We start from the raw sequence: 13,055 nt of genomic DNA on the forward strand, positions 1-13,055 counted from the left end.
CAAAACACTTATACATATAAAACAAGTAAATCTACAAAAAAATTAAGCTCGGAGTGAATACATGGTGCTGGTTTTAAAGCCCGGTCTTAAGATAGTTTGCTATACAACAAATCCCACTAAAGCATCAGCTTCCAGGAACCCTGTGAAGTAGTCTACCAGTAACTTGCTAACTTGCACATCAGCCTTGGTTAGAGAAGGTATTTCGATGAGTAAGTGGAGGCACAGAGAAATCTTTACTAGGCAATTTAGTAGGCATGCTCAATCAATCAACCCAAATCTTTTTTGTTGTTGTTTGAGAAAGGGTTTCTCTCACTGGCTGGGTGGTGGTGGTGGTGGTGGTGGTGGTGGTGGTGGTGGTGGTGCACGCCTTTAATCCCAGCACTTGGGAGGCAGAGGCAGGCTGATCTCTGTGAGTTCGAGGTCAGAGTGAGTTCCAGGAAAGGTGCAAAGCTACACAGAGAAATCCTGTCTCAGAAAAAAAATTAAAAAGAAAAAAAGAAAGAAAGGGGTCCTCTGTGTAGCCCTGGCTGTCCTGGAACTTGCTCTGTAGACCAGGCTGTCCTCAAACTCAGAGATCTACCTGTTCTGGGATCATAGGTGTGTTCACCACCACTCAGCCAAAGTCTTTTCTTTTATTTTAAAGATAGGGTTTCATGTATCCCAAGATGACCTTGAACTCATTATCTAAGGATAGTGTTGAGCTTCTGGTCTGCTAGAATTCACCTCTCAAGTGCCTCAGTATCCATTACCATGTCCAGTTATTATGCAGCTGGGAATCAAGTTCAGGGCTTCGGGCTTTCTAAGCAAGCACTCTACCACTGAATGACATCCTAGCTTTTCAACCAAAGCCAGAGCCTTCCCACATGTCTGCCAGGACCTCTCAGCCAGATCTGGGGTGGGGTGGGGGACACTTAAAGACTCTGGATCCAGGAGGGGCCAAAGAATTGTTCTGTTTATTTGAGGTTGGGCCTTGCTGTATAGCCCAGGCTGGTCTAGAACTTGTGAGCTTCCTGTCTCTGCCGGCCGAGTGCCAGGAAAACAGGCTCAGGAGATGCTTGGAAAAGCTTTAGGCAGGGAATTGGCATTTTCTACCTCTCCTTACACGTTCTATTTGGTGCTTGAATGCTTGGTTGGTTGCTCAGCAGGCTCCAGTGTGGAGAGCACCAAGCACCTGGCCACCCTTCCCTTCCAAGGCCCCAGGGAGCAGAGCCTCTGGGTGCAGAGCTCCTTCCTAGGCTGACCTCAGTCCCTCTGTCCCGGCCTGCTTCAAGTCCTTCGTCTGCTCTGCAGCCCAGGACCCCACTATTCTTTCGTTCCAGGCCATAGCTCCTCTCTCCCGACTCGAATCACATAAATTCTCATTGTGATGCCAAGACCACACCCACCACTTCCCACTTCGGTTATGCCACCAAACGGTGGTATAGGAGGTTGTCATGGTGAAGTTAGAAGGCTGTATTTATATTGAGCATATGCTGTGTCTGAGGTCACGATAAGTGTTTTACACACATGATCTCGAGAAAGGAGTTCACAGGTGTGCTCGGGGAGACTTCACATAGTAAGTCTCAACACATGGTGGCTGTCATTTCCATTCCAGCAAGTCCTGAAGCCATACCTAAAGCCAGTCTTGTCGGCCTGGGTCCTTCCTACATACAAAGCTTTTTCTTTGAGAGTTCTCTTGTTTATTTGGTTGTTTTGGTTTGGTTTGGTTTTTCCAGACAGGATTTCTCTGTGTAGTTTTGGTTCCTGTCCTGGATCTTGCTCTGTAGACCAGGCTGGCCTTGAACTCACAGAGATCCGCCTGCCTCTGCTTCCCGAGTGCTGGGATTGAAGGCATGCGCCACCACTGCCTGGCACAGTATGCATTCTTAAGCACTGGGCCATCTCTCTAGCCATTGTACTTGAGTATTTTTATTTTATTTTATTTTAGGCAGTCTTGCTATGTAACCTATTCTAGCCTTAAACTCAAGATCATCCCACCTCACGGCCTCTCATGTCCTGATGAGGACCGCTACAACTGAGTCAGAGGACGCGTTTTGAGCTTTTTGAGGGGGTCTGGCTATGCAGACCTGATGCCTTTAATGTGCCATCCTTCTATCTGAGGATCCCAAGGGTTAAGATGACAATTGTGTGTTACTTCACCTGTTAGTGACTCGGAAAATCCTGTTATATAACATTCCAGCCAGGTGAGGTGATATACATCTGTAATTCAGAGGCAGGAGGACCACCATAAATTTAAGACCAGCCTAATCTATATGACCCTGTCTCAAAAACAAACAAGTCATGCCTTTGATCCCAGCACTCTGGAAACAGAGGTAGGTGGATTTCTGTGAGTCAGAGGGCAGCCTGGTCTACATGGCAAGTTCCAAACCAGCCAGAGCTACATAATAATACCTTGTCTCAAGAAATCAAACAAGCTGGGTGGTAGTGGTGCACACAGCTTTTATCTCAGCACTTGGGAGGCAGAGGCAGGTGGATCTCTGAGAGTTTGAGGCCAGTCTGGTCTATAAAGCGAGTTCCAGAACAGGCTCCAAAGCTACACAGAGAAACCCTTCATAGAATTCCTAGCCACTCCCCCAGCTACATGACCGCACATGCACTGTCCAGTAGCCAGGCAAGATGCTTAGTCCTTTTAGGACCTTACATCCCATGTAATCTGTAATCTGTGCACAGCGTGATCACGTAATCTATGTGGCATAGCTCTGTAAACCCACCTACGCCTTAAAGAGCCCACCCTCTCTGTTCTGTTCTCTCTTCCCCCGACCATCTTTCTCTCTGCTCTCTGCACGTGCTCCTTCCCCAGGCCTGGTTCTCTTGTCTCCCACCACCCCTCTTCCTCCTAATAAAGCTCTGATACTGATACTGGGTTTTGTCGTGGCTGTGACCTTTCCACTCAGTAACCAGCACCGGTAACCAGTGCTGGTAACCAGCGCCGCTTATCATTCTTATACTGGGTGTCCTGGAACTTGACAGGACAACACCTACTTCCTTCCACTGCTGAAAGGACTGAGTGACCATAGCTTATAAAGTGAGACTGTCAGCTGTATTCATCTTTAAATAGTGACAAGTAGGAACAGGAGCCTACCCTGGGAAGCCCAGATCCTCTTAAAGACCAGTCTTATTCCACCTCACCTGTTGGGAAGAGACTCCCAAGAGGCAGCCCACTCTGGAGCAGGATCTGGAATCCAGAGTGCAGGTCTGGGAGCCCAAGTTCTCAGCTATCAGGAAATCACGAGGATCACTCTGAAAGCAGGGTATGTTTCTGCCACACCACACAGCCCGAGCACTTTCTCTCCTGGAGTCTATTCTAGGTTCTGGGTAAGACCTGGATAATTTCCCCCACATCAGAAGCCACACACTAATCCAGGTATATACTTCAGGCTTTGTGGTTCAGCTGTTTCTGGTTACAGCTACTCAACTCTGGTATCACAGTATAATTCAGCTAGTTTCTTAAATGAACGTATTTAATGCCTCTGTTCCAGTAAAATTTTATTTACAAAAATAGGTGGCAGGCCAGGCGTGGTGGTTCACACTTTTAATCCCAGCTCTCAAGAGGGAGGGGTGGGTAGGTCTCTGTGAGTTCCAAGGCAGCCTAGTCTGCATAGTCAGTTCCAGGCTGTTAATCCCACTGGGTGAGAATAAGACCACTACCACAATTTTTAAGCTAAATTTGAAGCAAGCTTTATTGAATACTGGTCAGGACAATGGACACTGGCCAGGTCCATACCCAGGATTCCCTGAGTATGGCATCAAATTACATTAGACAGGGACTTATAAAGGCACAACCCTCAAGGCTATGTACTTCCTTCCCACCTTTGTCCAATCAGGGGCAAGCATACATCCTGATGTACTTACTTCCTGCCTATGTACTTCCCACCTATATGTGATCCTGTGCAGTTGGGGCAACCAAGCTTGTTTACAGAAGCAAAAAATGTGTAGCTTATTATCTTACATGAACAACAGTCCCCAGCATTCCAGGAAGTTTTGTGTCCTTGGGCAAGTGTTTGTTTTGTTTTAAATATATATCTCTCTCTTCCTCCCTCTGTGTCTCTCTTTTTTTTAATTATTTATTTTATTTTGTGTGCATTGGTGTTTTGCCTGCATGTATGTGTGAAGGTGTCAGATCTTGGAGTTACAGACAGTTGTTAGCTGCCATGTGGGTGCTGGGAATTGGACCCAGGTCATCTGGAAGAACAGTCAGTGTTCTCAACCACTGAGCCATCTCTCCAGCCCCTCTTTCTTGTTTTTTTGAGATTGGGTTTCTTTATGTATCCTTGGCTGTCCTAGAACTAGCTCTGTAGACCAGGCTGGCCTTGAATTCACAGAGATCCACCTGCCTGGAATCTAATAGCCATCAGATCAATGGCCCCCAGATGGTAATTTATGTATCTAGTTAAGGTATCAGTGAATCAAGGGCCAATAGTAATTAGCAGAAACAGCAGGGTCAAAGAAACAGCGATGGCTGACGTCAGAGTTACTGTCTAGGAGGAATCCAAAAATGAGAATGGGGACCAGTTTTTTATTTCATCTCAGGTCCCCTTTTTTTGCAATATTTTTGTTTTGAGTGTAGCTAGATTATCTCTAATGATTCCCAAATGGTTTGTATAGAAACAACAATTTTCTCTTAAAGCCACACAATAACCTCCTTGTTCTACATAGAGCAGGTTGAGTGCCCTATCATATTGTAGAACTACTTCAGCTAAAGAATCTGCCTGTTGATGAATCTTGGTCTACTTGGTTTTAACAGATACCTTTCCTGGTATGCCAACAGGTACTGTGCCCGGGAGTCTCCTTTTGACCTACTCTTCCAGCCCTGTGTTGAGAATAAGGTGACATCGTCTCCTCTGTAACTACTTCCTGCTGAAATTAGGATGCTGTTGTCAGGGCCCAGGAAGGCTGGAATGTTAGCCAAAGGCCAGGTGGGGATTCAGGCAATGGGGCATTCATCAGAAGCATCTGGTTCACTGACCCAGCTGAAGAGAATGGGAGCAATCATATCTGCTGGATCAGTTTACATCAGCTTTTCAACAAGTCCAGGGCTCACAGCTGTTTGGAGCAGTTTGTAGTCAGTAGTCAGCAACTGATTCCTTGATGGTGTCTGTCAGCCTAGTAGAAATCTGCTAGGACATACATATACATACATCTAGGACAAAAGTTAAAGTTTAGGAACTTAAAGAAATATTACATTTGGAATTTCCAGGCCCATGGTTCTGGTAGTTGGGGGAGGGGAGGAGTCCTAAGACCAGAGGAGAGAGAGAGAGAGAGAGAGAGAGAGAGAGAGAGAGAGAGAGAGAGAGAGAGAGAGAGAGATCCCACCCTCAGGAATAGGCAGGTGGGGAAACTTTACTGGTCCTCTGGCATCTTGTTTCTTAGGCAGCTGGTTAAAGTCTCCCTCGACTCTGCCCCTCTTCATCCGAATCCTCAGTGTGATTGTTCTGCCTAACCTTATCCTGCCTTGCCATAGGCCAGACAGCTTTATTATCAACCAATGGGAATAATACATATTCACAGCATACAGGAGGATCATCCCACAGCATAGTTCTGAACACATTAAAGAATTTGATCATTTATAAGGTGACTGACAATGGATTTGTATATCTTAATAATCTTTAACAGTTTACTATTAAGTTTGTAGCTTTTATAAGATTAGAATTTGCATTTTTGTTCCTGTTTAGTCTTAAAAAAAAATAACAATTTTTGAATTGAAGCTTGTTCAGTATCAAAATAAAACTTTATTTATTTATTTTGGTTTTTCGAGACAGGGTTTCTCTGTGTAGCATTGAAGCCTGTCCTGGAACTCACTCTGTAGCCCAGGCTAGCCTCAAACTCACAGAGATCCGCCTGCCTCTGCCTCCCGAATGTTGGTATTAAAGGTGTGCACCACCATTGCCCGGCCAAAATAAAACTTTAAATCATATATACAGTCCAGGGGAGACTAGAAACTTTATTTTCCTAGTCCTTTCATAGTATACCATTACAAAAATTAATCACAGTTTCTTTAATGACTCAGTTTATCAAAATAGCTAAAGTTTAACAAAGTTAGAGAAGGAGGTTAGAAATGCTGCTTAAGTCAGTCTCTGTTAGCCTGAACAGAGCTTAGGTAAGGAGGGACTTTCTATAAGCCTTTGCCAGACTGCTGAGGTCATTGTCTTGAAGCATCATAAGATAGGAATATTCCAGTTTCTGGTGTTCATAGCTATGGCCCCAACTTTTCAGTCTTTTATTTATTTATTTTTATTATTTTTTGTTTGTTTATTTTTTGAGACAGAGTTTCTCTATGCAGCTCTGGTTGTCCTGGAACTCACTCTGTAGACCTGGCTGGCCTGGAACTCACAGATATCCCCCTGCCTCTGCCTCCTAAATGCTGGGATTAAAGGCATGCACCACAACCTCCCATCCAATTTAATTAAAAAAACAAACAAACAAAAAAAACCCCAAAAAAACTCCAAGATTTCCTTTTAAAGAAATTCGAAAATTTCTAAACTGTGGGTTCCTGCAATATCAAAAATAAAGTGCCCTTTTTAAAATGCCCTTTTTCACTTCAAGAGGGAAGCAGCAGTACCCAGCCATAGTCTGGACAAGGCAAAACCAAAGTCTGACCGTGCAAACAGCTCAAAACAGCTCAATGATCAACATCTGGGATTTGCTCAGGATCCTCTGAGCTTCCACCCAGGGTGGGGGTGTGTGTGTGTGGGAGCCCGTTTTCAGGTTCCTCGTGGCTTTACTCAGCAGATCTGCATAGAGAGGATGATTAGGCCCAGGGGAGTGAGTGCAGGTGTCTGAGATGGTCTGCACTTGGCTGTGCTGGGGGAGGAGGTCTTTTGCTCCACCCCTTGGCATCTCTATAAATATCCTGGGGCAGAGACAGTCGGGGTTGGTTGGAATAGGTTCCAGGCCCTTTCCAGGCCATCTTTTATTTTCTATCTGTTCATCTCCACAATCTAAATCCTTCTATTTAATATTTCCTGCTGCTCGCACTCAAGAAAACTCGGGGGGACTGTGGGGTTGGTGGATAAACGCCCTGCACACAACCCACAAGCCTACATATTTCGCACCTTTATCCAATCAGGGGCAAGCGTACATCCTGATATACTTCCTGTCTTCATGTCTCTCCCACCTATGTGTGGTGTGAGCGAACACATTCTGTACTGTTGGGGCAACCAAACTTGTTTATAGAAGCAGAAAACATGTGGTTTGTTATCCTAATGAACAACAGTCCCCAGCATTCCAGGAAGTCATCTGTCCTTAAGCAAGTGGGGCGTACAGGTTAGAGACATTTCTGTTTTATAGATCTCTTAAGCACAGTAATTTAAACTTAAAACATAACTTTAGCCATCACAAGGCCAGCCAGGGAGACATAGTGAGACTGTCTCAAAAACACAAAAACAAAACAAAACAAACAAAAAATAGGTGGTGGACCAGATTTAGCCTGGAGGCCATAGTTTATTTCTGTGTGTGATCAATAAAGACACAGAGAAGTGTGTATAAAAAAGTGATATTTCTTTAATTTAAAGTTGTGACCCGGAAAGAACAAGTTAGCTTCAGTAACCTAGGCTTCCTTTTTATACACAAACGGAACAGATACAACATTGGCTCAGATTTCCAACCCCAGAGTAGAACCAAACTGGGTCACACATCTTTTGGAAGCTCCCGCAGGAACCCTGCTGGAGCCAAGAGGCTCCACTTGGGGGAAGGGGCCCCACCTCACTCCCCTCTCCCTAGCTGGCACTACACATGCCTCCTTGGAGAACGGGACAGCCGGTAGCCACCTCCTGTCTCCAGGGGGCCTCCCTTGGACCACAGAATGGCGCTAAGCATCTGTGTACGCATATGCCTGGAAGGGCAGCTTGGCTAAGATCTGGAACTTTGCTGTAGCCACTGGTCACGAGAGGCCCAGTTATGGTGCAAAATGGCAAACGCGATGGTGATGTGAGGAGACTGAGAGTGGTACCCACAAACCCCGCCTGGCCGAGGCTTTTGTAAGTGCCTCAGAGAAGGTGGAAATCAGACACGTCCTTCAGCCTTCTGAGGCTGTGCCCCATTGGAGCACAGAAGGGCACACTTTGCTTCACTCGTCCCGCCTCTTACATTCAAGGACAGTCCTTGCTTTGGATTCACTTAGCCGGTGGGGGTGGGGCATCTGCAGCACACCAGGCACTGAGTAAGGAGCACGAGAGGGAGGACTAGGTGGGACGCTGAGCAGGGCTCTAATGTGCCCTGTGTTTCAGATGTGTGGTCCAGCAGAGAGGAAAGAAGGGGGGCCGCAGAGCCTGCAGCCCTCCCAGAAAGGGTTCAGCTGTAGAATAAATATGACTGGCTAGAAAACAGAGTAAAAGTTAGAGGTTGACCTCGAGTGCACTGCAGCAGGAAACAGGACTCCACAGTGTTTACCTCCTAACCCTGACAGCACCTGAAGCCCACTGTGTCACAGTCGGGGGTGGGGCAAGCTACGGAACAGCCGCCCGGGGGGTCATGGAAGACTAGAGATGGCCAACCCAGTCCCACCACACAGCACTCCTGAGCCAAGCTGGCTGCATGCATCTCAGGGCATTTCCAAGAGCTGGGCTGTGCCTGGATGGGTGTGGCACACAGCAGGAAGGCGAGTCCCCTGAGAACGGAGGCACAGTGCGAGGAGGATGAAAGGGCTAGGCCCTCCCAGTGGCGCCGGGAGACATTCTCACGTGGGTGTTATTGCATTTCTGGACAGCACCACTGGCAGGATGGCACTAACAAAGGTGGCACACCTGAGGTGGGGCAGCCCATGGAAGATCCAGTGAGAACCAGTCTGTCTTTACAGTTGTCCTAGACTGAGTCGGGGGATGTCTCAAGCCTTAGATCACGACAACATTTGTCCCATCACCAGACACACTCCCAGCTAGATCTTCCAGATTTCAACAAGGCAGTTCCGGAGGTTGAACTAAAGAGACTGGGCCCCAGGAGCCCAGTGATTTCCTTTTCCCAGTCAGTCTCCTTCATTACTCTCAGACTAATAAGCCCCAAATATCTGTCCGAGAGGGAGCTATCCACATGGCCCCCTCAAAGCCACTCACAGAAACCACTTACAATTCCACAGAAGTTTCCCTCAATCACCGCAGAGCACTGGTTTGACCCCTGACCTCACTGGATGATGCTGTCCGGCTGCCCATTCTGGGCCACCTGTCCAGGGTCAGGGGCCGGGGCTGGGGTGGGTGTGTTACTCTGCAGGTAGCGTCGGAAATCTTTAATCATGGGCCGGAGGACCTGGATGAGGACACTCAGGGCTGCCTGGGTGCCCTCCATGGCCTGGGCCTGCCGCTCCTGGGCACAGGCCTGCACCTCCTGGGAACGCCGGATCATCTGTAGCAGGTCATTCTGCTGCTCCAGGTGCTGGGCGATTTCCTTTATGTGGAGGTTGGTGACCCGCTGCTCCTGGATCAGCTTGGCCGAATTGAGGGCAATGCGGCTCTTAAGTGCCTGCGGTTTGACGGACGTGTCTGTGTGCTGGGCCAGCATCTCCACAGGCGCCTCGGTGGGCAGGGGCTCCTCCTGAGGAGCCTCGGCTGTGCAGTACTCCACCACGCCCTCCTCCAGTGTGTGATAGGTGGTCTCGGTGGGGACTGCCGAGAAGAAAGAACAAAGGCGGAAGAACGTCATCTTTCGGAAGGAACGGAGCTGGCCCTGCAACACTGGTAGGGGCAATTAAACCCTGTGCAGCAGGGAGGCAAAGGGGAATTCAGGCCTCCCTGGCTGTAGAGACAGAAAAACAGTCTCTGAGAGGTTCAGCTCTTTGTTCCTCAAGGCTGGGATGGAACCCAGGACTATTATATGCTAAGCATGTGCTCTATCATCGAGATACTTCTCCAACCAGGTTTCAGGATTTTGCTCTATTGGTAGCCAGTGAGAAGCCCCCAGATCTGACAAATGCAGAGATGCCAACAATAATGCCAGCAAAATCTTAGAATACTCATGTACCACTCTGTACTCATTAGCTCAAGAAATCCTCCAAATGACAAGAGATGGACGCGTCTTCAATTTCAGAAATGATGAAATAGAACCACTTCTTTGGGCTGCTTTGAGCTAAGTCTATCCCTTCTGTGTGGCCAGTTAAAGAAGGAAGGGCCACTGCAGCTCACATGTCCAGAAAATGCTTCCTTGTCTCTTTAATCACTTTGGTTCTTAAGATAACTAAACATCCAACCAGGTGGTGGTGGCACACACCTTTAATCCCAGCACTCAGAAGGCAGAGGCAGGTGAATTTCTTAGTTAGAAGTCAGCCTAGTCTACAGAGTGCATTCCAGGACAGTCAGGGCTACACGGAGAAACCCTGACTCAAAAAACAAAACAAAACTAACATCTCCCCGCCCCCCCCAAAAAAAACCCCAAAACCAAACAAAAACAAAACCATAAACATTCTAGAAGATGCTGCTCCAGAACAGTACCTGACTTGGACCAGCATTTTTCTTCCTCTTCCCACCTCATACGGACTAGAGAAAGACGCAGGGGAGAGCATACACCCACACACCCACACATCATTGAGAATCTGGTGGATACAGTTCAAAGCTATCATGACTGAGCAGAGTTCACAGTTGTGGGCACACATCCTTATCTCGAACACAAAACCTAACCAAAGTCAGCCCTGTTATCACTCATTGACTAGAACCTTAGAAGGGACGTTAGGTATTTGGGCCTTTATGTATGTGGGAGGTGTCAATCTTGTTTCTCTTTTTAAAGACTGTGTCTATTTGTTCATAATATGTAGGTACACACATGTGTACACACATGTGTATTTGTGCACATATGGAGAGTGATCAGAAGACAACCTCAGGTGTCATTCCTCAGGTGCTGCCCACATCCTTTCTTTTTTCTTTCCTGAGACGGAGTCCCTTCACTGGTCTGGACCTCTCCAAATAGGCTGGCTGGCTATTGGGCCCTAGGGATCCATCTCTTGAATGCTAGGATTATGAGTGTGTATCTCCATCTCCTATTTCCCCTACCTTGGAATGCCATCAACTGTATGTTCCCCTCACACCACGAAATCCCTCTCCTCTTGTGAGTCCTTGGGTTTTCTCATGGTAAAGATATTCATACACACACACATTATACCTCATCTGTCCTAGTAGAATATAATTGGCTTATATATTTAATTTTCACAGTGGTAAGCAAGTACTCTACCATTGAGGTATCTCCCCAGCCTTCAGGGAATGTTAAATACTTTGGTATTTCTTGTGCCCAGCATAAATTTCTTGATGGATAGACGAACAGATAAGAATCATGAAGATCCTGAGAAGTGCCTGGTGAATGTTTGTGTATTGAAAATACAGAATATTTTTGTGCAGAATGGATGTCTCACTTGGGCAATATTATTCCTAGTTAGATATTCAACAAGTATATCCTGGCTGCCTACTGATACAGCAGCTCCTAAGTCCTGTGGGGCTACAGACAGTCTCTGTCTTCAAGACTACATAGGTCAGGTCAGCAAGCGGAAGTCATGGGTAACCAGCTATCCACATGCTGAGGAAGTCCCCAAAAGAACAAGATCACCTCTGTCTGGAGAGTTCTTGGAAGGCCTCATGGTCTTTCAAGATCACCATCTGACTTTTGACCCTTGGCAGCCAATGTGCCCCAGGCTGCCCCAGCACTAGCTGGCCCTTCCCATTACTGCAGCTGAACTGAGCAGGAGAGGTCACTCACTCTGTGTCAGGGTGACCGTGGCTGCAGCTGCCGTGGCTGTGGGTCCGAGGGCCACGGGATGGATCTCAGTGGTACTGGGCAGGCTGATGATGGTGGCCTCACCCAGCAAGTTACAGATGCGCTGTTGCATAGGGGTCAGCAGTACAGGAGCTATGGCCGTGGCACTGCCACCGCCTGGCCCAGGTCCACCAGCCCCATCCTCTTCCTTGGGCCCTGGGGCCTCGCCACCTTCGACAGCAGCTCGGACTTGGGCAACCTTGCGACGGACCTCGGTCTTGAGGTCAGACCACTTCTTCTTGACTTCGGGCAGCTCCCTTCGGCAGGTGGCCACAGCGTTGACTCTTCTCAGGATGCCATGCCAGGCTGCACTCTTGGCAGCCAGAGGGACCCCAGCATTGAAGTGGTTCACCAGCAGGTGCTTCTTCAGCTCTAGCTCTTCCACGATGATCTCCACCTCCCGCTCTGAAAAGTTCATCTTCCTCTTCTTGGCTGGGACAGCCATGGCCTCCCCTTTTCTCTTTTTAAAGAAATTATAATGTCCTTAACAACCCCAATTACCCTTCTCTTCTTTTTCAGCCTCGCCTCTCCCCGCCCCCCCAAAAAAAGGGGGACAGGCAAGGCTTGCTCTAGGCCAAGCACCAGGCCTTAAGTAATCCCCCTCGCTACGCAAAGTGCGTAGGGCCCAGCCCTGACCGGCCCGACCGCCGCCAGCCAGCTGCGTAATGGCTTCCTGAATCTGCCTCTTCCGCTGGGGTGTGCGGAGGTCCGCCCACTTCCCTTCTTCCCGCCCCGCGACCATGCCTGGGAAGCCCCGCCCTCCAGGTCGGCGTGGCTCAAATGCCTCGCCGATCACTGGCTCTCCAGGCCTGCCATTTCTCCCAAGGACACACCTATTTGCTAGAACTGGCTTGGTCATTGGTCTAAAGGCATGTCTGTCGCTTCAGGGCGTCCGCCCACATGGCCTTTATTCACTTCCATTGGGAAGTCAGTCTGTCGTTCAATTGTTTGTATTGCGACTATTACGTTGTTAAATTCAGCTATTTTATTGGCAGTTTAGGAGACTACTAGAAACCAGCCTCCTGATTTTGATTCATGTTTTCGGTCTTGAGTCGTCCACCCATTAACTTTTTATTTTATTCAGTGGTGCTAAGTGTCTTCTACCTTCAGTCCACAGTTGCTCTCATACAAATCTCATTTCCACGGATAGGTACGATCTCTCTCCATACACGACCGCTCCCCCCAGCCTCATCATCCCGCAGTCTAGACAGGGCTTCTGAATGGGAACTGGGCACGGGACCTTCTGCTTGCGTATCACCCCGCTTCGGCTAATCCCCGCCTCTCTCAGTTTGAATCGACTCAGAGCCAGCGTGGTGGCCACGCCCCCTCAT

General features: G+C 48.0%; 1 protein-coding gene across 1 annotated transcript; it reads right to left on the minus strand.

Annotated features, from left to right (window-relative positions):
• Nucleotides 1-7,480: 7,480 nt before the first annotated feature.
• Nucleotides 7,481-13,031, minus strand: Naif1 (nuclear apoptosis inducing factor 1). The gene is made up of 2 exons (XM_006983480.4): nucleotides 11,668-13,031; nucleotides 7,481-9,593 (listed from the first exon to the last, which is right to left on the minus strand). Exons 1-2 carry the CDS (start codon nucleotides 12,167-12,169, stop codon nucleotides 9,115-9,117), a joined length of 981 nt encoding a protein of 326 aa, XP_006983542.1. The 5' UTR covers nucleotides 12,170-13,031; the 3' UTR covers nucleotides 7,481-9,114.
• Between the last annotated feature and the right edge of the window lie 24 nt (nucleotides 13,032-13,055).

Source organism: Peromyscus maniculatus, chromosome 4 (assembly GCF_049852395.1).
Source record: "Peromyscus maniculatus bairdii isolate BWxNUB_F1_BW_parent chromosome 4, HU_Pman_BW_mat_3.1, whole genome shotgun sequence".
NCBI classification, from domain to species: domain Eukaryota; kingdom Metazoa; phylum Chordata; class Mammalia; order Rodentia; family Cricetidae; genus Peromyscus; species Peromyscus maniculatus.

Bases quoted from the DNA above. Each gene is read 5' to 3' on its own strand.
- Naif1 (XM_006983480.4), bottom strand. From the start codon at position 12,169: ATGGCTGTCCCAGCCAAGAAGAGGAAGATGAACTTTTCAGAGCGGGAG. The intron at 9,594-11,667 runs GTGAGTGACCTC...TCTTCTCGGCAG, and splicing joins CACGGTCACCCTGACACAGA to TCCCCACCGAGACCACCTAT.